The 26,039-nt window shown below is 42.9% G+C and overlaps 1 protein-coding gene across 5 annotated transcripts in view; it reads left to right on the forward strand.

The window, feature by feature from the left end:
• Positions 1–26,039, forward strand: part of LOC120034234 (bromodomain-containing protein 4-like) — a 48,714-nt gene that overhangs the window by 2,364 nt on the left and 20,311 nt on the right. For 4 of the 5 annotated variants that reach the window (XM_038980714.1, XM_038980716.1, XM_038980717.1 and 1 more), the window contains exons 1-5: positions 11,856–12,518; positions 20,689–21,112; positions 23,228–23,365; positions 23,677–23,812; positions 25,279–25,667. In XM_038980714.1, coding sequence (XP_038836642.1) covers positions 12,415–12,518; positions 20,689–21,112; positions 23,228–23,365; positions 23,677–23,812; positions 25,279–25,667 — 1,191 coding nt within the window. In that variant the 5' untranslated portion in view covers positions 11,856–12,414. Of the gene's footprint in view, positions 1–3,911; positions 4,096–11,855; positions 12,519–20,688; positions 21,113–23,227; positions 23,366–23,676; positions 23,813–25,278; positions 25,668–26,039 lie in introns of those variants that run through there. The other variant, XM_038980718.1, reaches the window with a different exon arrangement.

Raw genomic sequence — 26,039 nt, forward strand, 5'->3', positions numbered from 1 at the left:
CCGATTTCAAATAGGCTTTTTAGCGAAAGCACTACAAACGATTGTTAGGTCACCACAATAATCACAGCCATTTTTCCCAGCTAAAGATAGCTTTACAAAAACCAGAATAGAGATAAAATTAATCACTAACCTTCGATTATTTTCAACAGATGACACTCATAGGACTTCATGTTACACAATACATGCATGTTTTGTTTGATTAAATTCAAATTTATATAAAAAAATCTGAGTTTACTTTGAGGCGACTAGATTCACTAGTGGCAAAAACATCAAGTGACTTTGCATAGCCACATCGTTTCAACAGAAATACTCATAAATATAGATGATAATACAAGTTATACACATGGAATTATAGATATACCTCTCCTTAATGCAACCGCTGTGTCAGATTACAAAAAAACTTTACGGAAAAAGAAACCCACGCTATAATCTGAGACGGCGCTCAAAAGTAAAACACCACAGCCGCAAAGATGGCGTCAACATAAACAAGAAAATATATGATACATATTCCCTTACCTTTGATGATCTACATCAGAAAGCACACCAGGAATCCCAGGTCCACAATAAATGTTTGTTTTGTTTGAAAAAATCCGTTATTTATGTCCAAATACCTTCTTTTGTTAGCGCGTCTGGTTTACATATCCAAACACTAATTCTGGTCAGCGTTATATCGGACAAAAAGTGATATTACCGGTCGAAGAAACATTTCAAACTAAGTACAGAATCAATCATTAGGATGTTTTTAACATATAGCTTCAATAAAGTTCCAACCGGAGTATTCTTTCTTGTCTTCGTGAGCAATGGAACATAAGTGACTACCATGAGGAAAAAGCATGATCAGAAAATGGCTGCTTGATGGACACCTGACTGATTCTGCTATCATTCTCTCCCACAACATCATAGAAGTCTCATTATAATTTCTATTGATGGTTGACATCTAGTGGAACCCATAGGCAGTGCACAATCATTCATATCTCAAGGGGATTTCATTAGGGACTCTGGTGAATACATACAAGCTCAGATTTCTGACTTCCTGTTTTGATTTCAACTCAGAATTTTGCCTGCCAATATGAGTTCTGTTAATCTCACAGACATAATTCAAACAGTTTTAGAAACTTTAGAGTGTTTTCTATCCAATACTAATAATAATATGCAAATATTAGCAACTATGACTGAGGAGCAGGCCGTTTGATATGGGCACCTTTCATCCAAGCTACTCAATACTGCCCCTTCAGCCATAAGAAGTTTTTAACAATGATAACTTAATGGTGGATAGTTGACTCCAAAATAATTGGTGAATCGACTCCTACGATTTAGTATTTTTGGACCGGAGGAGTGATTAGTTGCCCTACTTCCGAGAACACAAACACTCGCATCTTTCATAGCTAGCTAGAGAGGGACCGGGAGAGGGGCACAGTATAAGCAGGTTGACCACCAGGTAGACAGTCAGAACCATGCACTAGGCCTGTCTATTGGCAATCAAAAACTGTATCTCGCAATGGAATGCTGTGTATCATAATTTCTTGGCTTGCAATGTCTCGAACCTTCAATAAAGCAGGGCCTAGCATCAATGAATTGGCTAGGTTATTGAGATGCAACACTTCGCTCAAACACAGTATATGCACAGGTTTGGTAGCCAGGGCAACCAAAGAGCGGGGAAGTTGAACCTCGCGCTTCAACACTCTTAGTTGTTGTGGAAATTTAAACACGAGGCTGTTTACTTTCTGCATCAACGTTTTCACTTAGGGATTTTTCTTACTGTTAAGGATCCCAATTTAGTTTTAAAAGTTTTAACATTTAAACGTTCACACCATTTAATGGTAATCGAATACAACTCTTGAATTGAATTGCGTCCATCCCTAGTGAGGATATTGATTTTGAGGCTTAAGGTGGGGCATGGATAATTTCTTGGCTACATCTGTCTATATGCTGTTCAGATTGTCATTGAGGCCATGTAGCTATAGGGCAATTCCACAGTGACAAAATGATGCTGAGACTCAGATTTGTCTCTTAAAATGCATGCCAATTAAAAAAGCAATGATTGCAAAGTTCAACAAACCATACAACTCTATGCACAAGAAACACAACAATTTCCACAGAAAATTTAACAACATGTTTACTTGAACAGTACAGATGCAAATTTTGGTCACAGAATGCCAGCACAAATAGCAAAAACCATAATTCTGTTACCAAACATTGCATCTGCACTGTTCAAGTAAATTAGTTTTAGTAAAATGTTCTGTGAACATATTAAAAATAGTCCAGTATCATTATGTTACTGTGGAATTGCCCTCTCTTACTTTCTTTCCCTCCTTGAGAAAATCTGCGGGTACTCTCTGTGGTTGAGTAACCATGGTAACTCCATCCTTGGCCTAGTTGTGGGTATAACCTCTGAATGGAGGGGAGCGAACAATAAAATCCATAGATTTTATTGGATAAACAAAAGCACTTAATTTCAACCTCTTCCCGTTTAATCATGATTCATTAATCAATAATGATTTACAGTCTTGATTATTACCATCATGTTATGGTAAAACTATACTAGTCGTCTAATATTAAACAGCTCGTATGGATTTTCTATCCGTCTCCCTGATGAAGTTGTCTGAAAGCAGCTCCTGGAACATTGACTGCATCTAGACTGTTGACTCATCATGCCTCCCTTGTATGCCATTCCATAAAAGCCTTTCAGTAGAGCTGTGTCCGGCATACTTTTGGTCATGTAGTGTATGTGGACACCTGCTTGTCGAACATCTCATTCCAAAATCATGCGCATTTATATGGAGTTAGTCCACCCCTTTGCTGCTATAACAGCTTCCACTCTTCCGGGAAGGCTTTCCTCTAGATATTGCTGTGGGGACTTGCTTCCATTCAGCCACAAGCATTAGTGAGGTTGGGCGATTAGGTCTGGCTCGCAGTTGGTGTTCCAATTCATCTCAAAGGTCTTCGATGGGGTTGAGGTCAGGGCTATGTGGATGCCAGTCAAGTTCTTCCACACCAATCTCGACAAACCATTTCTGTATGGACTTCGCTTTGTGCTTGGGGGCATTGTCATGCTGAAACAGGAAAGAGCCTTCCACAAAGTTGGAAGCAAAGAATCGTCTAGAATGTCATTGTATTCTGTAGCGTTAAGATTTCCCTTCACTGGAACTAAAGGGCCTAGCCCGAAACATGAAAAACAGCTCCAGACATTAATCCTCCTCTGCCAAATTTTACATTTGGCACTATGCATTTGGACAGGTAGCGTTCTCACTCCAGAGAACGCATTTCCACTGCTCCAGAGTCTGATGATGGCGAGCATGAAGCTCCCGATGAACAGTTTTTGTGCTGACGTTGTTTTTTAGCACTCGGCAGTACTGTTCTGTGAGCTTGTGTGGTCTACCATTTTGTGGCTGAGCTGTTGTTACTCCTAGACGTTTCCACTTCACAATAACAGCACTTACAGCAGCTCTAGCAGGGCAGAAATTTGATGAACTGACTTGTGCCACGTTGAAAGTTACTGAGCTCTTCAGTAAGGCCATTTTACTGCCAATGTTTGTCTATGGAGATTGCATGACTCCCCCTTGCACACCTTTCCTAAAAACAGCAGTCTGATTGCATCATGTGTGCCAAGCCAGGACCAGAGAATGTAGCACTGGGCTGTGTTCAGCATGAAACAACGTTTAGGGTCGTTGAGAATCAGATGTAGGCGTAAATATTATTTAGTGAGTAACACACATGCCTCTTACCTGTAGTGTGTGAATCATGTCAGCTCTACAGGTGACATTTCTATCTGCCATGTACGTTGCACCTTCCTGAATGCGACCCAGATTTGTCTAGACCCTAGGGTGTTTGTGTGTGCGTCATGTTTGAGAGTTTGCTTCCCTCTCTCTCGCTGGTGTTCTCATGGACTGTCTTCTCTGTCCTCTTCCCAGGTGTGCTCCCCTTTTCCTCATCAGCAGTGTGCTCTGTGATCTATTAGCTGGGCTTGGGCCAGCGTCTCTAAGGGGACTCTTCTCTGGATCAGGTGACGGGCTGGGCCACGCGGCACCTCTTTGCTGAATGAGGCCGGAGAGGAAATGCACTCTCGAATAAGGACCTCCACGCAGAGATACACATGTAAGTTTATCATCTAGCGTACTAGTATATTTTCCTCTGGAACCCTGACTGAGGGAAGAGTATAGCTTCCCTGGCCAAGTGTGTAATGTGTACCTGATCGTGTTCAGCAGGGAGAAAGCGTTTCGAATTGAAGTGAAACGGAGGCACTAGGCTAATACCTGCATTTGTCCAATAAAACCACTGATTGTAGTTAGTGACCCACTGAACAAGACCTAGCTCTGCAGTGGGGAGTTTCAGTGACATATAACCATCTAATAACATGGCAGCCTGTGTATGTCTGCTAATGTGACCCTGAGACAGGTGTGTGTGCGTTCCAGTGTTTTGTTTTGTTCTGTTTTGAGTTTCAAAATGTTCTTGTGTTATGAGATGAGTGCCTGGCACAAGGATTTGAAAGGGCTTTGTTTTCCTGGTTTTGTCCCACAGTGTACTATTCTATTTCTGCATCCCCTATCCATCACCTGCCTTATACCCCTCGCCCATGCCCTTACACATGACCAAAAGAGGTGCCCTTACACCTCGCCCATGCCCTTAATTGCATGTAAAAACACACACACCCAGAGCCAGCAGCTTGGCTGGCTGTCCCTTCTCTCTCCTCGACCGGGGTCCCTGTTGGTTTTGGCTGCTCTGTTGCCCACATGATTAATGGCCTCTGAAGTCTGAAGGCACTTCCTCCTCCTGGCCCACTCATCTCTTGTGTGTGTGTGTGTGTGTGTGGTGTGTGTGTGTGTGTGTGTGTGTGTGTGCGAGAGACAGTGTTTAATTCTTCTTGCGTGACTTAAAAAAATATATTTTTGCTCTGCGTTGTTGGTAAGTGCTCGTAGCAAGCATTTCACTGTAAAGTCTACCGTTGTATTCGACACATCTGACAAATAACATTTGAATTGTGTGTGACCAAGTGTGTGTGCCTCTCCTGCCTTCTGACCCAACCCCCCATCCCATCCTCCCTAGTAATGCAGGAAGCCAGACCCATACAGCCCCCTCCTCCCCTCTCCCATCCATGACTGAATGTTGCAGTAAGTGCTCAGTAAGGTAGGGCGATGTCAACATTAGTCCTGTGTGTCTGTTTGTGTGGCGTGCACATGATTGAGCAGTGACCGTCTGAGCAATAGGCCGACATCATGGGTTGAATAGAAGCGGCCTACCGTCTGCAGAACTGGATAATAATTGCTTTATTTGCCACATAAAACAGTCAAAAGGTATATTGGCTGGTCTGTCTCATAAAGCTGTGATTGAAAGTAAGTAGCCTATGCTTAGGCTATGGAATTTAATTATTGTTATTTTTGAAAGCCGCAGGGACTTTAACACCGTAGGTTCGAATACTTTGGAAATAAGCTACTGTTCATAACTTTAACTTGTCTTAAAGCTTTTATGATGGGCCTAGTGGGAGGATAGGTTGTTGGCCATTTTGGTTTTCAACTCCTCCTGCAAGGTTTTTCCCGGCTCGCATTTAATCATTTCTTAACCCCTAGAGTCAATGTCTAATTAGTGTAACAAAAAAAAAACTTCAAAATCAGTCTGTTTTAAGCAAGAGAGATCCGTTTCTTTTGTCTCATTCCGTCGACATTCTGCGGCTGCGGTGGAAGGTAGCAGAGCTACAGCAGTGTTTGTCAGACTAGGAGACATCCCGAAAATCGGTCTTCTCCCAAAAAATGTCTGTGGTGTCTGAACGGTTTGGCCTAAAAATATGTCCCCTTTATGGAAAGATGACTCATGAACACGATTGTGGTCTGTTTTGCTCTACGACCCCCACAAGCGTCACTCGACTTGTCTGAAGTCGGTACCACCGATCTGCCAACTTCTGTCTGTCGCGACCAAATATTTTTGGCTACACACTATTATGACCCCTCTATGGAAAGGGGAGACTCCCACAAACATGTACATGCTCTAGGATGTCCACAAGACTCGTCTGAAGGTAGCACAGTTCCATTTGAAAAAAATAAGTAGTTGAATACAGGGATTAAATATGGGTAATGATAAATTATTTTTGATCTTCTCACTCAGATATAGGACAGACACTTAAAACCAAACTTCCCTTTTTATTTATTTTTTCACTGTCTGTTTTTCCATGTATGAATCGGGTATTCAATGCGTTTCTATGGGCAAATAGCAGTACGGCCAAATTCAAGTCTTAGACTCTAGGGGGTTAATAAGCTTAAACTTCTAAAAAATAAAAATCTATATTATATTTTTGCAAAAAATTCTTACCCTGTTTTTGCTTTGTCAATATGGGGTATTGTTTGTCGATTGCTGAGTATTTTTTATTTATAAAATTATTATTTTTTGAATAAGGCTGTAACTTAACAAAATATGGAAAAAGTCAAGGAGTCTGAATACTTTCCGAAGGCACTACTTTTGCCCAGGTCCGAAAGCAATATTGTGCCGTTCGGGACGTAGCCCCAGCCTCTATGAATCTGTGAAGTTGGCGCTTTGTCACTCTGGCAGCTGCTGTATTGTCCCTGTGTAGGGGTGCTTATGGCACGTGGACAGTCTGAGAGGAGGGGGTGAGGGCGTGCTGCTAGGAAGACAGTGTCTGTAATACAGAAGGGGTCCTAGAAATTGCACAATCTTATAACAATCTTTGGCAATTTAATGGATTTTCTAATCAATTCAATACATTTAGTTGATTTTCCCACTAAGTTCATACAATATTGCTGAGCACTGATTTCTATACTGTTGTCTAGCCTTGACCAGTGACAGATATGTCAGATCTGATTTCACACATACAGCCAGTGTATGTATGGGTGTTTGAAATGGCACCCTAATCTCTAAAGTGCGTTACTTTGGACCAGTGTATACTTTTGTCCAGAGCCCTATGTTACCATAATCCCTGTGTAGTGCACTACTTTTGACCAGAACTCTATGGGTCCTGGTCAATGTAGTACACTATATAGGAAATATAGGGTGCCATTTGAGACACCCATACATACACTGGCTGTATGTGTGAAATCAGATCTGACATATCTGTCACTGGTCAAGGCTAGACAACAGTATAGAAATCAGTGCTCAGCAATATTGTATGAACTTAGTGGGAAAATCAACTAAATGTATTGAATTGATTAGAAAATCCATTAATTTGCCAAAGATTGTTATAAGACATGAACAAAATGCGTAAGTGATACATATTTTCCTTCAACTTGCTGAAGTGGCAAAAGCACAGGAATGCCCCTGTCTGTGTGTGCGCGTGTTTGTCTACCACTTTGTGCAGCCTAGGCTAAATCTAAGCCATCCGCAACCATAATAACTTCATTATTTCATAAAAAGTTTAACCTGCTTTTTTTTGTTGCAATAATCACTGATCTGGCTTTCAAGTCTGTTAATGAAAATGCCCTTTTTGTTATAAAGTTAAGCAGAACCATGCATAATGCACATTCACTAATAATGGCTAACTTGTTGTAGCACTGCAGGCATTATAGAACATTAACACAGGTCTCATAATCAATCTCTCAAGCACAAGCCAGCTAATCTTTTTATTTCAAGTTTAGCCAACTTGGATCTATTTGCTAACTGACAAGGTAGAACAGTTGAATTGTTATGAACACACCATTCTGTCCGTCCTCAACTGTTTGAACAGCATACTAGCCCGTCCACTTTGTTCAGATGTTGAAATCAAGTGGCCTACCTTATTTCTCAGATTGAGAACCAGTTGCCAATTCCTTATATAATTGTGCTTTATGCTTATTGCAGATTTTGTGTGTTTGTGTGTATAAATGGGAAGGAGCACATGGCACAGGTGGAGATGTGACCAAAAAGACATCCCTAGCTTGATTCTTGCGATACAGGCATTTGGAATATCACGCTAAACATACATTTGAATTCATCTAATTAATTTGATGTATCGCCCAGCGCTTCCCGATTTTCCTTTGACCCTTGAAATGCGCAGTCTAATTGTGTAGGTGTTAGAAACAAATACGAAGATATTTATATACACAGCCCTGATTGGCTGATAGGATGGTCTAGAGCCCATCCCCTTACTCAGATGAACAGTCATTGGTCTATTATAATCAGATCACATTGTGATGTAATGATGTGGAACAAAAGTTCCATCCCACACGAGCAGGCTGAAATTCCAGGCTTTTTTTCTCCAAACATCTTACACAAAAAGGGCATATCATAATTTTCACAATTTCAGACTCTTATTTCAACCTCGGTGTAGAAATATAAATAAAAAAACAAGAAACAACCATTTTTTAAAACTGCACTGCCCCTTTTAAAGTGTGTGTTTTTAGTGCGGTGGGGGTGATTGATCTGCGCATGTGCCATCACCAGTAGCGAAAGCTTTATATGTCCAAACTCAGAATCAAATAGTATTTGCAAAAATAACATGGTCACTAACTGTGGTAAAACAACAATTGGGTTGCCGATTTTCTGCATTGATCACAAGTCCCATCAGGTAGCCTGATTTCAGATGTCATATAAACAGGATTATTAGAGAGATTGTTCTTCTTGCAAAGTATGTACATGTTTTAATTGAACTAATATATGAATTTGATTCTCCACAATCGTATTATTGTGTGCATGTAACCGTGCTCTCTTTCTCTCCCTTCCTCTCTATCTCGCTTTCCATCTCTTTCTTTGCCTCTCGCTCTCTTTCCCTCTCTCGCTCTCTTTCTCTCTGTCTCGCTTGCTCTTGCATAACACACATTAATCACGTGACTTAGGTCAATTGAACAATGAACAAATGGTCTGACAGACAACGATATCTGTTCCACACAATACATTTCTACCTAAACATTTGTTCTGTGACGTTGCACCCCCCTGAACAGAGCCTTGATCTGTGCCTTCAGAGCCATGAGGTAAATGTGACCCAGGGTGTCGTTCAGTTGGTTGAGCTCAGTCTACTACTCAGGGTTTTCGTTAGCTGGTAATAGCCGGCTTTTGTCCATTTAAAAATAATGGATAAGACGATAAATAAAATTGGCAAAGGCCACTTGTCAGGGAGAAGAAGAAAAAAATATGAATTGCTTTTTAATTTTTATGAAGCTTAGACCTACTGATTGTATGAATTTGGGATCTATCGTCCCAGAGTCTGTTTAGGCTATTTCTTTCTCGACAAGCTGACCGTCAACTTTTCTACTATGGTGGATAGTAGGTTGACATAGGCTCATAGGCGGCGCATCCATAAGGCTAGGGGAAGCTAAGCTTTCCCTAAGTAAATTGAATTAAATTGCCTAAATTATATTGCCTTATTAGCCTACTCTTGTCTATACCAAAATAAATACAATTATTCAAAATAGGCTAATAAAACATGATTTGGCCACAGAGGATCATTAGCTTCCCCTAGCCTTCAAAATAAATAAATGTTTTGCCTACAGTCACATTGCTTACAATCGGAAGGAAAGGCAGCGCACGCAATTGGTGCAGCACGTGCTGCAATAGCAAGAATATTATTGAGTTGCGCCTGTCAGTGAAAAGTATAGGCCCAGCCAGGCATATCGCAATATTTCCAAATTAAATTGCGGGATAACATAGTTTGGAATACATTCTATCTAACATAAAGAGAAGACAAAGAAAATACACGAAACCAAAAAATTGACATATCAAATAACTTAATTGAGCGAACAACAGTAGGCCAGCGGAGTGCATCGGCCATGCGCACAGCGCATCTTCACTCTCATTGTTGGGCCAGTGCCACTGTTTGTTTTTGGACAATAATTTCCTCTAGTTTAGATGGATGTCATTCTATTTGTCTCCCTTTCTCGTAGGCCTATTGTATGGACAACGTCGTTTTTACTGATCTGTTGGTCAGTGTCAGCACCGTAGGCTACCCTGTAATTTGTCATATTCTAAAAGATTCTGCTAGTGTTTCCAGTCACAAGTTTAGTAGAATTGCATGAAATGTGTTTTTTCGGTGCAAAGAAATATAGCCCAGGCCTCTACACTATCCTCGCTCAGCCATGCATTGAACGGTCTTTTTTGCGAACAGTGATTGTGTTATATTAGCCTAAATTAGGACTATCTAATCTACTCATCACATTACGACTAGTAGGCTATATTACATCAGTCTGCAAATGCGATGATTCGTGGAATGCTTTATTATAAAGGTGCATTTTTATGGGGAACATTTGCTTCACCAAACAACTCAGGCTTTGCCTATGCATAGGCTAGTGATTTTTCTGTTCCTTTCAAGTCTTGTTGGCTGAGGAAAAGTAAATGTGGTCAGTTATTCTAACATCTTCAAGGTGAAAGGAAAGGACACGCATCCAAATGCATATGGGTCTGGTAAATTTCTCAAATGTCCTGTAAATTAAAATCCTGCTGTCAAGTGTCTGGTGCCACATTTTCATAACTGAAACCCGGGTACTACTGTACCCTCAGACACCCCAGTCTTAATTACAGCACAGCAGGCTTCATTCTCTCTCTCTCCTGCAATTTATCTCTCTGGACATGGGTGATCTCTCCCTTTACTTCTGCTCTGTCACTCTTTCTGTCATGCCCTCAATTTTCTCTCTTGCTCTCTCTCTCCAGTTGTATGTGAAGTGGTCTCTTGTCATCATCATGTTATTTGGTAGACAGTAGGTACGAGGTACGCTCCACACACTTGATTGGTGTCATTTTAATGGGTCATGATGAGGTGAATCACTGTTTCTGGAGACAGATGGCTGGCTGATTTACAGGGGGGATTAACTGTCTTCTGGGGAACGCTGTAGCTGTGTGTGTCACACTCTCTCCCTCAAACACACACAGCCTTGAATGAAATGACTACTTGCTTACAAGTGTTTTATTATGCTCGTAAAGCAAGGGATGCCTTTCTGTTAACTTGTGTGGGAATTCCATTATTCCACAGTATATTGTTGGGCTGTATGTTTGAACAGCCTGTCTCGTGCCAAATGTCTCCCCCGTGTCTGTGTTGATATTAGTTTGTGGGAGATGAATATCCACTGTTTCAAGCGGGATTTATTTCAGCCAACGGTGCCGTCTCTGACCAATGTTTTTATAGGCCTTCCTATTGGCCGCGGAGACAAAATGTTGGTTGTTTTAAAGTTAATTTGATGCAATTCTACACATTTTGCCATGGTTTACACTGTGTTCTTATGCTATCCGGATGACTCAAACATAACAAATTCAAAGGAGGCCCCATGTCGTTTTGAGAGTTTTAGATTCTCCCTCACTGTCTAGTTTTTATTTTGGTGATTGTTAGTTTTCAAAGGTTAACTTATTTAAATAATGTATAGCTCCATTATTTTCTACATACTTTATCTCGCTTAAGTTTACTCTGAAAATGTTTACCATCCCAAAATGTGTTATTTACAATTTAGCAGCGGCGGCCCACTGGCCTTGTGAAGGAGGAATGGATAGCTCGATCCTTCCCCTCTTATAGCAGTCTATATCTATCTCTCTCGTATTTTCTCTTCTTTCTCTCTCTGCATTGACAAAAGCCTGGCCGGCGTGGATGCTTTTGTTTTGGCCTAGTCTAGACGTGCTGCGTGAGTGTGTGTACGCGTGCAGCAGCAGTGTGGCGGTGAGGGAGGGATGTAGGGAGAAGTAGCGAGAGCACTAGATAAGGTAGCCCTTGGTTTGGTGGGGGTAAGCAGGCTTTGATTCACAAGATCAGCCCGAAAGGAGAACAGCAAGTGGGGGAGGGGCAGGGTGTTATGGAAGGAGGGAGGGAAGAAGGGTGGTGTGCCAAAGGTGTGGAGGGAGAGAGAGAGGGAGGGACCTCAAGCTATTGATGGGGGGGGAAAGGGAGGGGTGGAGGGAGAGGGAGGGGTAACAAGCTGTGGGCTGAGACTAGCGCTCAATGAGGAAGCGAAACAGTCGAGCCATTTTCAGCGTTGAATAACCACCGCACGCCGCTTGCTGTGTGTGTGTGTGTTTGAGAGAGAGAAGAGCTACGAGAGAAAGGAAAGAAGCAAACTCTCCTCCTGGATATTTTTTTTACCGGAGCTCTCTCCTTCCTTTCTCACTCTTACTGCTTGTGAGAGGGGGAGGCCCGGGGTGGACACACAATGGGGCGAGGAGCCTGTGGCTACTGGGCCGTTGTATTGCTGCTGAGAGGGGGAGGGGGTCGAGCGAAGGAGACCGGCACACACAGCTAACTCAGCCAGCCGGCTCCAGCCAGGCCTCAACAGGCTCAATCTTACCCCGCTCCCTGGCCCTTTTCTGTTTTGTTTTTTTTGTGTTGTTTTTTTCAAGGAATACCCCTCACTTAAACCTGGATCTTTGGATTATTCGTGTGTGGATTATTGTTAATGGATTTTGTGAAACGGATTTATATTGGAACCTTGAAAAGAACCGATTTCTCTCTTCCTGTATTTGTGAGAGAGGGAGCCAAACTTCTCCTGTTTTCTTTTTTTGCTTTGTGTTGAGGGAAGCTTCTAGATGGATTACAAAATGCATGCTAAATCTAACGATCTGCTGGATTTTCAGACTCTGGATGCCCTCTTGGAAAAAATTTCACATTATTCTTCTGTCTCTGTGAAAAGGTAACGTTTGGCCGATAGAGATTTAAAAAATAATATTCCTTCATGTTTCCCATTCAAGATTTTACTGAGTTACAGTTGATAGGAGGAAATCAGTCAATTTAAATAAATTCATTAGGCCCTAAACTTATGGATTTCACGTAACTGGGAACACACATGCATCTGCTGGTCATAGATACCTTTAAAAAAAATGGGTCTCAGGATCTCATTCACGGTATTTCTGTGCATTAAAATTGCCATCGACAACATGCAATTGTGTTTTTTGTCCTTAGCTTATACCTGCTTATAACCCCACTGCTACCATGGGGCACTCTGTTCACAACGTTGACATCAGCAAACCGGTTGCCAACCCGACGCCATACAAGTGGTCTGCGGTTGTGAGGCCGGTTGGACGTGCTAACAAATTCTCTACCATAAGAGAAATGAACATAAATTTATCTGGCAACAGCTCTGGTGGACATTCCTGCAGTCAGCATGCCAATTGCACGCTCACAAATGTCAACATTTGACATTTGTGGCATTGTGTTGTGACCTTTTAGTTGCCTTTTATTGTCCCCACCACAAGGTGCACCTGTGTAATGATCATGCTGTTTAATCAGCTTCTTGATATGCCACCCCTGTCAGGTGGATAGATTATCGTATCTTGACAAAGTAAAAATGCTAACAGGGATGTAAGCAAATTTGTGCACAAAATTTGAGAGAAATACGCTTTTTGTGCATATGCAACATTTCTAGGATCTTTAATTTCAGCTCATGAAACATGGGACCAACACTTCACATGTTGCGTTTTTTTATTTTATTCAGTGTACATAAACTAAACCTACAGCTTACATTTGTACTGTATTAAGGCCACCTAATCTAAAACGTGGAACTGAAATGGAAAGCTCCAGTTTACAGAGAGAGGTCTTTGTTTGTGGACATCAAATATGACCTATTAATGTGTCATTTTCTCTGAAGTAGCCTATTAGTTGAAAGACTGTGGAAATCATTGGTTCAGAGGATTGCATTGTTAGCTACCATTCTGCCAGTAACTCTCCTGAAGGGCGATAGGTGTGGGGGGGAAGGGTGGGTTACAGAGAGAGTGGGTTGTATTTGTGGCAGCAGGGCTAGTTTTTGGGGATAATGTATCCTGATTCCTGGAAATGCCTTGGTGAATGAATTGGCCCTGTGAGTTCAGCCTGTGAGGAAGGAAGGGAGAAAGAGAGCAAGGGGGTTCCTTTATCTCCAGTTCTCTGTGTTTTGTTTACAAAGTGACTCAGTGACTCGTACGTGAGTGTTATCACTCTCTCCTCTCCAGTCTTGGTGTGTGTTCTCCTCACCCCTTCGTCCTGGCTTTTTGTCCACTATAAACAGATTATTTTGTGTATTGAAACGTTTCGCTCCTGTTGAGCACCACCCTGTGTGTTTGGTGCACCTAGATGCTCAGTCCGAGATGGAGATTGTCACTGGGAGTGTTTCACCACAGTGTTCTGTGACTTCGACCAAACACAACCAACCTGGTTAATGTAGGCTTGTCACCAGCAGCAGTGTGTGTCTGTGTGTTAGGGTTGGCTGATAGACTATATGATAATATTGAGTATTGGTGATATTTGAACTTGACAAATCAAAACTGTGCAGTTTTATCAGAACATATGTTCAATATGAATAAAGCCTTTATTTATTTTTGTCATACGTGTATTTTCTTCCCGAGAAGGCGACTATACTATCATAAATAAGCACAGTGGAAATATTTTGTCATCAACAATGCTAATGATAATGATAATAATGATAATATCATATCTGCAATATTTGGAGTAGCATATCATGGAATAGGTCTCCCCAAATATCGCCCAACCCTAGTGTGTGCATGCGTGTGTGTGGTGTTGTCACTCAGAGGAAGCCTGCTTGCCTCTACAGAGCCCCACAGCACACACAGCCAGTAGAGAGAAGGACTTTGAACAGTCAGACATGACGCATGCTTCTGACTCAGTTGGGCCCCCTCAAAAAAGTGGGTTTGTGTTCCATGAATGGCATGCCAGATGTGTGCATGAGCCTGCATGCACGTAGGTGAGACCAGTGCTCAGCTGAAGTGAGAGGTGAGGTCATTTGCGTCCCTGGTCCACAGTAGTTCCATATGTAAGGCAGGATTCCCCAACTGGTGGCCTGCGAGTGGCTTTATTTGGTCCCCCAAGTTTCCAAATATTTTTGTTGCATTTTCATTGTTGGAAATAAAAACACCAGGAAATCACCTCCAATTGATTTTAATTTAGCAATTAACAAGGTTTGAAATAATTGTTTTAGTCAAATATTATATATGTTTGGGCTTCTTGTGGTCAATTTGCAGTATACTAATTGTTTGTGATTATGTTCTGGCCCCTCAACCATCCGCTCAATAAAAAAATGGTCCCCCGGCTGAATCTAGTTGACGATCCCTGATGTAGGGAATGGGGTGTTATTTGGGACAAAGACGTAGCCTAAATCCTGGCCAGGCTGACCGAAAGCATGCTGTGCCCATTGCGGACCCCCACTGGGTGAAGATGTGACGGTTCACTCCACTGTCTGACGCACAACATACTGTAGATTCAACGTCTTGGGCTGACGGAAAGAGTTAAAATGAAGTAGGCTAGACCCATTAGTCTATAGGCTGTGTATTTCCCGCAACATCATCAAACCAATAATTTATTTATCCAATGTTTCGGAATGATAAAATTCAGATTTTGTGGCATGACTAACGTTCACTACAGTTTGTGTCCAAATATGAAATTCCAGAATGAAGAGTACTTTTGATTGCCGACTGCTGGGTCTAGCGCACGGTTCTGACTGTCTGCCTGGTAGCTGACCTGCCTATACTGTGCCCCTCCCCTCTCTCCGTCCCTCGCTAGCTTGCTATGAAAGATGCGAGTGTTCTCTGAAATACGGCAACTAATCAGTCTCCTCCGTTCCAAAAGTAAAGACTCTTAGGAGTCGATTGAATGTTAAGAGGCAGAAATGGTGGTTGACACTGGGAGTTGACGTGCAAGGAGTCGTGGAATCAATTATTTTTGGAGTCTACTCTCCACCACTGTCATCACTGTTTAAGTTGGAAAAATGGCAGAGGAAGGCAAGTGACAGCAGTGAAGTCCTGTTTGGCAATACTGTGAAGTTAAATGAGAAGGAAATGCGAACTTTGCGAGGTGGAATTGAGGTAAAGTTATAGCAGTACAGGTGCAATGCTTAACCATCTGAAACGGATGCACCGTGAGACCCAAACCAATGCTGGCAGCAGCACCGCTGCGTTTTGAATTCACACATGGAATTTTTACGGAAAAACTATCTAAAAATGTGTTTTGCAGTTTAGTCACAAGTAGTCCACTTTTTTAGCCATTTGGGACCAACTTGTAGCTGCATGTCTCTTACTGCACTGTTGTGTAGATTGGGATCCTCTGGCCTACTTTCCTACTGGCTGCAGCTACCTCCCCTCCCCAGGTGCTTTTAAATGTTTTATTTTAAATCAGTTAAGAACAAATTCTTATTTACTATGACGACCTACACCGGCCAAACCTGGACGACGCTGGGCCAATTGTGTGCAGCCCTATGGGACTCCCAATCGCGGCCGGTTGTGGTACAGCCTGGATTTGAACTAGGGTGTCTGTAGTGATGCCTCTAGCACTGAGATTCAGTGCCTTAGATCGCTGCGCAACTCGGGAGGAAAACGTGAATGCTTATTTACTTTCTAGATGGAATAGATTAGCCTAGTAGATACAGTACATCTATTTTGTAACCTGTCATGAGGTGTATGTGTCCCAAATGGCACCCTATTCCCTATGTGTCCCAAATGGCACCCTATTCCCTGTGATGCTAGTCAAAAAGTAGTGCACTATATATAGGGAATAGGGTGAGGTGTAAAAAAAAAAAAAAAAAAGAAAAGAAAAAAGGGAGGGGGGGTTGCTAAATTAACATTTCTTCAATCATGGGAAACCTGGTGAAAACCAACAGGACTTGTGTGGCCTCTTTGCCTGAGCTAATTGTGTTTATCTGGTCAAATAGGTTCAGTCAGCAGTTAGTTGAGGGTTTAAGTAATCACACTAAACTAGACCCAATAGTGGAGCAATAGCACACAGTGGGGAGAAATTGTGTACTTTGTACTGTGTGTGTGTCCCGGGATTCCCTGGTCGTTGTTGCCTGGCTGTTGTGAACCATCTGGTGGTGCTGTTTGTGTGTGCTGGTATACGTCGGCAGATTCCTAGTCCCAGAAAACACTGCATCCCGGCCCAGCTGGAGCATCAGCCTGGTGTTGTGGCTAGCTAGAAGCTACCTAACGAACACATTGCTACACTCTGTCCCTGTAGAGGGAGCCCTCCCGTCTGTCCCTAAACTGTCAGTCTGTACCTGCCACAGACACCTCCCCAATATCTGTCCTCCTCCTGTGTCTAGGAGCTGGGTGGTGTTCTTCTGTTTAAAACAGGGAGGGAACTGTCCTGGATTTGTCCATTATGTCCAATGAGGAGATGCTAATTTTCATTACAAACACATTTTAAAATGTTTTCTGTTGCGTGCCCCAATGAACACGACCCTGTTCTTTGCGGAGGGCCTGTCAGTTCCTTCCTTATGTCTGCTGCTACTGCTGCTTGGTCCTATTGTCTGTCCCTGTCAACCTCTTTTGTACTGCCACCTCAGTCGAGCGCACACATTGTACAACACACACTGTCTGTACCACCCAAATGTATTGCCAGAGGAGCCCCAGCTTCTCCCTCCTTTAAAGTTGCATGGTACCAAAGCCACCACTGTTCCCAATCTGCTTTCCACTAGGAAGTTATGTGGATCTTTGTCTCTGAATGCAGGCTGCTAATTTGGTCATCAGGAGCAGCTCTGTCCTGTAACATGTCTAGCATTATATTCAGGAAGTTTGTACTCTGTTATAAGAAACGTTCAATTAACTGTTTTGGGCAGTGCTTTGACCTGAGTGGGAAGGCAAGTAGCAGACAAGTTAACATTCCTCTCTCCTGTTGTCATCCCATACAGAGGTCAGTCAGTGTGTGGGTGTGTTTCCTCCAGGGAGGCCTAGGTAGTGATCATGTGCTTGGTTAACTGCTAACTTCTCAGAAAGGTGACTCATCAGGAATGTGTTTAGTTCGAGTGAGATCCATACACTGGTGTGTGTGACTGGCCAGAGTTTCAAACTAAAACCCCTCATGATCAATACTTTATGGTTGGGCACATTGCTACACTTTGCTGTGTCTTTGTACTCTGCCTGGGAGGGGAAAGGAAAAGAAGGGGAGAGGCAAGAGGAGGCATGGGAACACTGGGTTCCACCAGCAGCCAGATGATGCCAAACGTACCACACACAACCTCCCACATCCTGAAACACTCCAGAGACCAGAGACTTCCAAGGAATGGGATAGTCTGTGTCTTACCAGGGACCCGCATAAACCATTACAGCAACACACACAGGCCCTGCTAAAACCCCAGCGATGGCTAACCACTAACCCACCTCTGATCTCTCTCACACACACAGGGTTGGGGTCAATTTCAGTTCTAGTCCATTCAGAAAGTAAACCAGAATTGGAACTAGAGTTTCAGTATAGTCCTTGAATTGACAGGAATTTAAATGGAATTAACCCCAACCCTGACACACAAACTGACAGATACAGACAAAGACTTTTTATTTTATTTTTATTTATGAAGGGCCGGAGGGAGGACCTAAGGGCTGTGCCCCCCTTTTGGACATTTTTGTACACCTGTAACTGCCATTTCCTCCAATCCAGAGCAAAAATAATCCTTATATATATATATCTATATATATATCTATTTTTAAATTGTTTATTTTTTTTTTTACACAAAGTAGAGCAACGCCTCTCTTGCATTCTTTAGGGAGAACCCTTAAACCTGTAAGATCAGAGCTCAGAACAGGGATGGTTGATCTTCCTGCAACGCACCCACTCACAGAACACATCTAGTTTAGGTGCGGTAATTGAATGTGGGATCATGCTGATGATGACGCAGGGTTTTTTTGTGGTTAGGTTTTGGGGCATGATGGTAGCGCTGGGATGATAAACCGAAAATTACAGACACACATTGCCTTCCTCTTACCGAAGCATTTAGCATACGTTTGTACTTTTATGTGTTTTTAGTTTCCCAACGTTCCTGTAGATTGTTTTAAAACCATTATTTGGTCAACAGTAATGGCCTGTGCATTATGTTGATTCCTGCCATGAAAGTGTCTGCCTGTTCTTGTTTCGCTGTCGGCTGCTGTATGAGCGAGCCACTCACACCCCTTCCCCGGCTGCGCACGGAGAAGGGAGATACATCGTGAGAAGCACAACCATATAACCGTTGCTCAAAAATGCAATTGCGGAGAAAAATACAGTTTTCAAAGCAACTACTCTATTAGTTATAGTGAGGTGTCATAGCTTTCTGTGAGTATATATTTTAGTTCTCCCCTTTAATATTGCGTTCATGGCACCATTTTACAACCGGAGTAGGGTGTGGTAGCCTATGGTTTTGATGTGCCCGCAGAGCACGCCATTCGCAGTGAATAAGCCTATCAACTAGGCTAGGCTTTGGAGGACAGTAGCCTACATTTACTGATAGATTAATCAATTAGCCTACATGGCTATATAGCAACATTATCATAGTTAGAGTTAGCAATCTAGCTCAGTGTTTTTTTGAGTTCGTACTTGCTCAGGTTGTGAATAATATAGCCTAGGTCAATATGCACAAAGATTCTGCAAGTTCTCTGAAGAGGCAAAAGTACACCTGATATTTCTGGATCCTAGTTTGACAGGTTGCACATCAAAATAGAAATTATGCATTTCCTGGATATGTTAGATGAAATAGCTTACTTTTTGAATCATAGGCTATGATCTCAGTTGTCTTACTTATAATTTGCTCTAACTGTTGTGTTCCTATGGAAAACCAGGTTTTTGTTATATCTCTGTTGTCTTGTGGTTAAAATGTCACACGCTGAGTAGAATGGGGAAATCCCTAAACATTTAGGAAACTACAGTACTCTACCCGCAAACTGTGCATACTGAACTGATGGCCTCTACAGAATTTAACTAACATTTGTTGCATAAACGCATACATTTTCCATTCTAAAGTCAAATCTGCTGCTGATGGAGCTCATGAGCTGGGCCTCTGAGCTGATGTTTGTGTGTGTGAATGTCTGTGCTGTATGCACTATATAAGCTCCTGAGCTGAGCCATAAGGAAGACATTTGAATGCTGAATGTGCCATGCAGAGGTGCAAGAACAGGCCGCCTGCCTCGCGTTAGTCAGCTGTGCACAGAACCCGGTTTGACTAGGCTACTGATATTGCATGGGGTTATTCGACATGCAAAATTACTGTTGGGTCAATGGCTGTCAACGCACTTACATGCAGTTCGAAACTGGAGAGGACTCATCAGTTGTTACAATAGATTCGATTTTGAGAAGGTAGAAAATGTAATACAACGTGAACCGGCCATTTGTATCTTAAACATTTTGAATCGGGGACCGATGCATATTGGTGAATCGTTACATCCCTTGCCTTTAGGAGTTTAGCAGCTGTAGCCATGTCACCCACAGAGTCACCCACAGAGTTGGGAAGGGTATATTACTGGAAGCATTCAAAGTTTACCAGTAAACTACCATTAATTTAGTTAGTTCAAGGAATATATGCAATTTTATCAGGTGACATCTTGTGGCCTTTTTGGGTACTACAGGTAATCACAGCTGTCTGTAATTATCTCTGGCCCTCTGTGGCTTTATCACGTCTTAAAAATTAAAATAAATTAAGCTGTATAACATTATCCTAAGTATGTAAACCATCAACTTATTGAATACCATTGAGGGTTTCAGCATTCTTTTATTTATTTTTTATTTTTTTACACACCTTTTATTTATTTTTACTATGTCTGTCTTTGTTGTACATGTTTTAGGGCCAAATTGATGGCAGTTGTGAAAAAAAGACAGTTGGAAGAGCTATTTTCTCTTGAACCTGACAGTCTATCCACTAGAAGCTCATGGACAATATGGGCACAGATAGAAAAATGTATACAATATATGAAAAAGTTATTAAAGTATAAATTACCAAAGTTGCCATAGATTACCTGTTACTTACCAAAATTACTGAAGATTCCGTTAACTGGTAAATTAGAGGGAGCTTTTCAACCCTATATGTCTGACAGAGATGCTAATGACTGTCTCTGTCTGTCTGTCCCACCTTCTTCTCTTAGAGAGCCTAGTGAGGAGTGCAATGGAATCATCGGTGCTCTCTCAGTGGAGTCGTCCGCGCCGGCGTCGAGACTAAACAACTGGTGTCCCACGGCCACCGCCGCCCCTACCCCTGCTCCGGCCACTGTGCCCGCGCCCCTAGTCACCTCTGCAAGAATGGGGGACGGCCTGGACGCAACCACAGTGCAGATGTCTTCGTCGGGCAGCAGTAGTAGCAGCCAGGGGGGGCAGCCCCAGCCATCCACCTACGTACCAACCGTGCCAGAGTTTAACCCGCCGCCCCCGGAGTACATCAACCCGTCGCAGCCCAAGCGGCAGACCAACCAGCTGCAGTACCTGCTGAAGGTGGTGCTGAAGACCCTGTGGAAGCACCACTTCTCCTGGCCCTTCCAGGCACCCGTCGACGCCGTCAAACTCAACCTGCCGGTGAGTGTTGTTTCTGCCTGGCTGGCTGTTGTGTCTCGCTATATGGACTAGAAAAGGAGAAACATACGACCTGAAAATAGTCTTTGAAGGTTTATTTAATTTCAAAGTTGAATTCACTAAATAGTCTTCAGAGCAGGTTTGGGTTGGAGTGTAGCCTGCTTTAGACCTCTATCCTGACTACCCATCCACATCGCTCTGACCAAACGCCACACTCACTAGTGTTTCTTCTCCACCATGAGTTTGGGTTTGCTTTTCTCCCTGGCATTTTATAAAATGACTGTTCTGATTGGTCCCAGATACGGAAGGGTTGGGCCAGAGCCGTTATTGGCTTTGATACTCTGATTGGTTAGTGACGTTGATGAATTTGTATTGTACAACTTCATCATTTTGATGTCAGCACAATTTTTTGGGGGTGGCAGTTTCAGACTAAATGTATGCAGTGGAATTAATTTCAGGATGAATCATCAGGCAAATGAATTACATTTCTATTTATCAAATCAGTTGTAGACCAACAGTGAAATGCTTACTTAACGGTCCTTTCCCCCAACTATTTTAATGTTACAGGACCTTTTCTAACAGAGTTAAGATAAAGAACAAATAAAGTTTTTTTGGGGGGGGGGTAGTGACACGAGGAATAAATACACAATGGATAACGAGAAACAATGAGTCCAAGTTACATGGCTATATACAGGGAGTACCAGTACCAAGTCGATGTACAAGGTAATTAAGGTTGCGATGTACATATACATTCAGTGACCAGTTTATTAGGGACACCATCTAGTACCGGTTCGAACCCCTGTTTACCTCCAGAACCGCCTGAATTATTTGTGGCGTGGAATCGTTGTTCAATTGGTATCAAGGGGCCTAACGTGTGCCAGCAAAATATTACACCACTGCCACCAGCCTGTACTGTTGACATCATGCAGGATGGGGCCATGGATTCATGCTGCTTACACTAAATTCTGACTCTTCCATCAGCATGACGCAACAGGAACCGGGATTCGTCAGACCAGGCTATGTTTTTCCACTTCGGTTGTCCAGTGTTGGTGATTGCGTGCCCATTGGCGCCGCTACTTCCTGTTTTTAGCTGATAGGAGTGGAACACTGTGTGGTTGTCTGCTGCAACAGCCCATCCGATGAGTTGTGCGTTCCGAGATGCTGTTCTGCCCACCACTGTTGTGCTGCGCTGTTAATTACCTGTTTGTGTCCCGCCTGTTAGCTTGCACGATTCTTTCCATTCTCCTATGACCTCTCGTCAACGAGCTGCTTTCGCACCCAGGACTGCCGCTGACTGGATTATATATATATTTTTGTCGCAGTATTCTCTGTGAACCCTAGACACTGTCGCGCTTGAAAAGCCCAGGAGGCCGGCCGTTTCTGAGGTTTCTGGAACCGGCGCGCCTGGCACCGATGATCATGCCACGCTCCAAGTTGCTTAGGTCACTCGTTTTGACCATTCTAACATTCAATCAAACAGTAACTGGATGCCTGTCTTCGTGATTTATATAGCAAGCCACGGCCACGTGACTCACTGTCTGCAGAAGCGAACCATTTTCATGAATGGGGTGGTATACCTAATAAACAGGCCAGAGTGTAGGTAGGAGTGAAGTGACTGTGCAACGGGATAGATAATAGACAGTAGCAGAAGTGTGTGTGTGGCGTCAATATGCATGTGTACGCATGCTGTGTGTGTTATGTCTGTGGGTAGAGTCCAGTGTATGTCCATAGTCAGTGCATGACAGTTGGTGCAAAAAAGGGTAAATGCAGGTAGTCTGAGTAGCCATTTGATTAGCTATTTAGCAGTCTTGTTTAGTTGTCTTATGGCTTGGGGTAGAAGCTGTTAAGGGTCCTGTTGGTTCCAGACTTTGTGCACTGGTACCTCTTTCTTTGCGGTAGCAGAGAGAACAGTCTATAATATTTCCAGGGATTGCTAGTTTTCCCTTTTCTAGGTCACGCCCTTACAACTCTGCACCCCAAAGTTTGATTCTACTAGTGTTTCTCTGTGTGGCTGTGCCACCCAAGCACCCAACATTCACACTTGGCAGATTCCTCTGTCTGACTGTGACTGTGTTGTTTTAATTGAATTGTACTTAAAAAAATATATATGTTTTTCAGGACTATTACAAGATTATTAAAGTTCCTATGGATATGGGAACAATCAAGAAGCGACTTGAGAACAGCTACTACTGGAATGCCCAAGAATGTATTCAAGATTTCAACACCATGTTCACAAACTGCTACATTTACAACAAGGTAACGATGCAGTAATGCACTGTAGCTGTTGTCAACCACCACCATAGAAATATAATCTATAGAAAGGGCTTGGGACTGCTAACCCTGACAATTTGAATGAGGTGGTTCATTTTATGACCACCACACCCCATGTAGTTGGTATCAGAGACATATATTTAGAGTTTGGCTAACTTTTAGAATGGAAACTGTTTTAGAATGGATGCTTTTTCCTAGGTAGTGCTAGATCTGTGTACGTCTAGGTCCTAGGTATGTCTAGGCTTTAGTTTCTGGTACTGTATTAACATGGAGTGTCTGTCTCCCCATGACTGAAGCCTGGAGATGACATAGTGTTAATGGCTGAGCAGCTGGAGAAGATGTTTCTCCAGAAGATTACTGAGATGCCCCAGGACGAGACGGAGATTGCTGTCATGACCGGCAAGGGACGAGGCCGGGGCCGACGGGAAGGAGGTAGAGTACAGCACACAAACACACAGACACACTGAAACGCATACACACTCCTGGCCTGGGGTTTCCAATATCCTACTGAACTGTGCTGTGCTGGCCAGGTTACGCGTCCACCATAGTTGCTGGAACTTTGCTCGAAAGGACAATGTGAAAGGGAAATACTTGAGCCAGCACAGTAGGTTTCAGGTTGGTTTTTGTCATATCTTGTGACTTTTTGGGGGGGTTTCATGTTGTTTTGAGTGAGTAACCTTCACTTTTCATAGTAAATAAAAGGAAGAATTATCACTGTGAATCATCATAATGTTTGTGTCAATTAATCCCTTAAGGGATGGGTTGCCAACTGGCACCAAAATAGATTTAAGTTAATTCAATTTTGGGTTTGGGGTATCCACATTTTTATACCGTTTTTGTACCATACCGTGTATACGGTGTTACCGCAAGGGGCACAATTAAAAATTTGTGTTTTTACGCTCAACAATTTGGCAACAGGGATAGCGGAAGAGAAGTGTTTCCAATTACATTAGTAGACAATTATTATGCAATGCCTACTCATAATAGGTTGAAATCACACGAGGCAACAACAATGTAATTGGAAACACTTATGTTCCTCTGCCTTTTTACTGCAAAACATAGAAATGCACGATTTTCACATGTTGATTTTGGGGTGTTGCTGGAGATGATGAATATTAAGTAAAAAAAAAAATTAAACCACATCAAGAGACCTTGAGGGTTGGGAAAAAATTGGAGAAAGTAACATTTTGGGGTTTACTTACCCCTTTAATTACAGTGCACACCAGCAAGAGGCTGTTTTTAGATGTGTTGTTATGGCACGTGATGGTAGAGTTTGCTAAACAAATACCCACTGGATTGGTGCAAATAATCATGATTTCATCCTGCCAGGTTAGCATAGGCTACTTTGTAGTTAACGTTTAATTGAGAAGGTTTTTGGGGAGCCTTTCCATCTACCAGAAAACTTTTCATTAGCGTCATGCTAACGGCTGCACAAAGTGGTAGACGCGCGCACCGTACATACACAGACAGGGAATTCTCCTTGCCTCTTCAGAAAGTTGCAAGAAATGCGAATCAATGATGCACTCTGTTATGGTAAACTTGGACTAATTGCTACGTTTTCAATACATTTAGTTGATTCCTTACTAAGTTCAATGCATTTTAGAATTTTGTTGAATTCCGTTTTAATGTCTGGATTCCGTGATTTCCGTCCACATTCTGCGTATTGCAGATTTTATAGAGCCCTAGATCTTTCTCCAGGAGGGGATTGAATCTCTACTGTAACCAAGAAGCTTGATCTTGACATCTAGCCACTTATCTAGCAAGTTAGAAAACCAAATGCATAGCTGGAGCCCTGAGCTGGATATCATTTAATTGACATCTTAGATTTCTTGTAGTTGTACTTATTCAATTTCATTCATGCATTGTTCTGTCTCTCTGTGTGTCTCACACCCTCCCAGGTCTGAACTTGAAGCCAGGCCCGACTATGGATTCTCCGTCCACCACCCCCCAGACACGGGGCTTCTCCAGCCACTCCCCAGGGCCCCAGACCAGAGGACCACCAGTGCAGCAACAGACCCAGGACCAGGGACCCCCATCTCTACCTCCTCAGCCCCTCATGCCAGCCCTGCCCTCCCGCGTGCCCCCAACGCTACCTGTCCACACCCATGCCCATGCGCCACAGCTGGGGGCCCCCTACTCACTGGGCCCGTCGGACCTACCTCTCCAGGCCCCCCCTAAGCTCCCTATTATGACCTCCGTGCCTCCTCCCCCCACCCAGACCACCCTGCCCCCCACCTCCATCCAGAGCACTGCCCCCATACTGCAGAACCCCGTGCCCATGGCCAAAGTGAGTAAGATGGAGGGTTTGGCATGCACAGGTAGGGTGCGGGGTATATCGCTTGCAGAACTGGGTTGTGTTCATTATAGTGGAAAATGAGAATGAATGAGAGTTTCGAGGCGGTCACTCCCTGTTTGTCTGTTTGTTTTCTTCCATTTGATGCATAATGTACGACTCTTCAAATAGTATTTGCGTTCCTTTAAATACTTTGAGCATTTAATTGAACATCTCTGGAGTGCTAAATGGGCATGGTTTGCACTTTTAGGGCTACTCCATTGGTTCCATTGCGCCAAGCAAGCTCAATCAATCGCAGTTCAGAATGCTTTTGACAAAAGTACAATGTGTTACTTTGCATCTGATCTAAAACAATCACATTCACCT

The sequence above is a fragment of the Salvelinus namaycush genome, chromosome 41 (assembly GCF_016432855.1).
Source record: "Salvelinus namaycush isolate Seneca chromosome 41, SaNama_1.0, whole genome shotgun sequence".
Taxonomy (NCBI): Eukaryota; Metazoa; Chordata; class Actinopteri; order Salmoniformes; family Salmonidae; genus Salvelinus; species Salvelinus namaycush.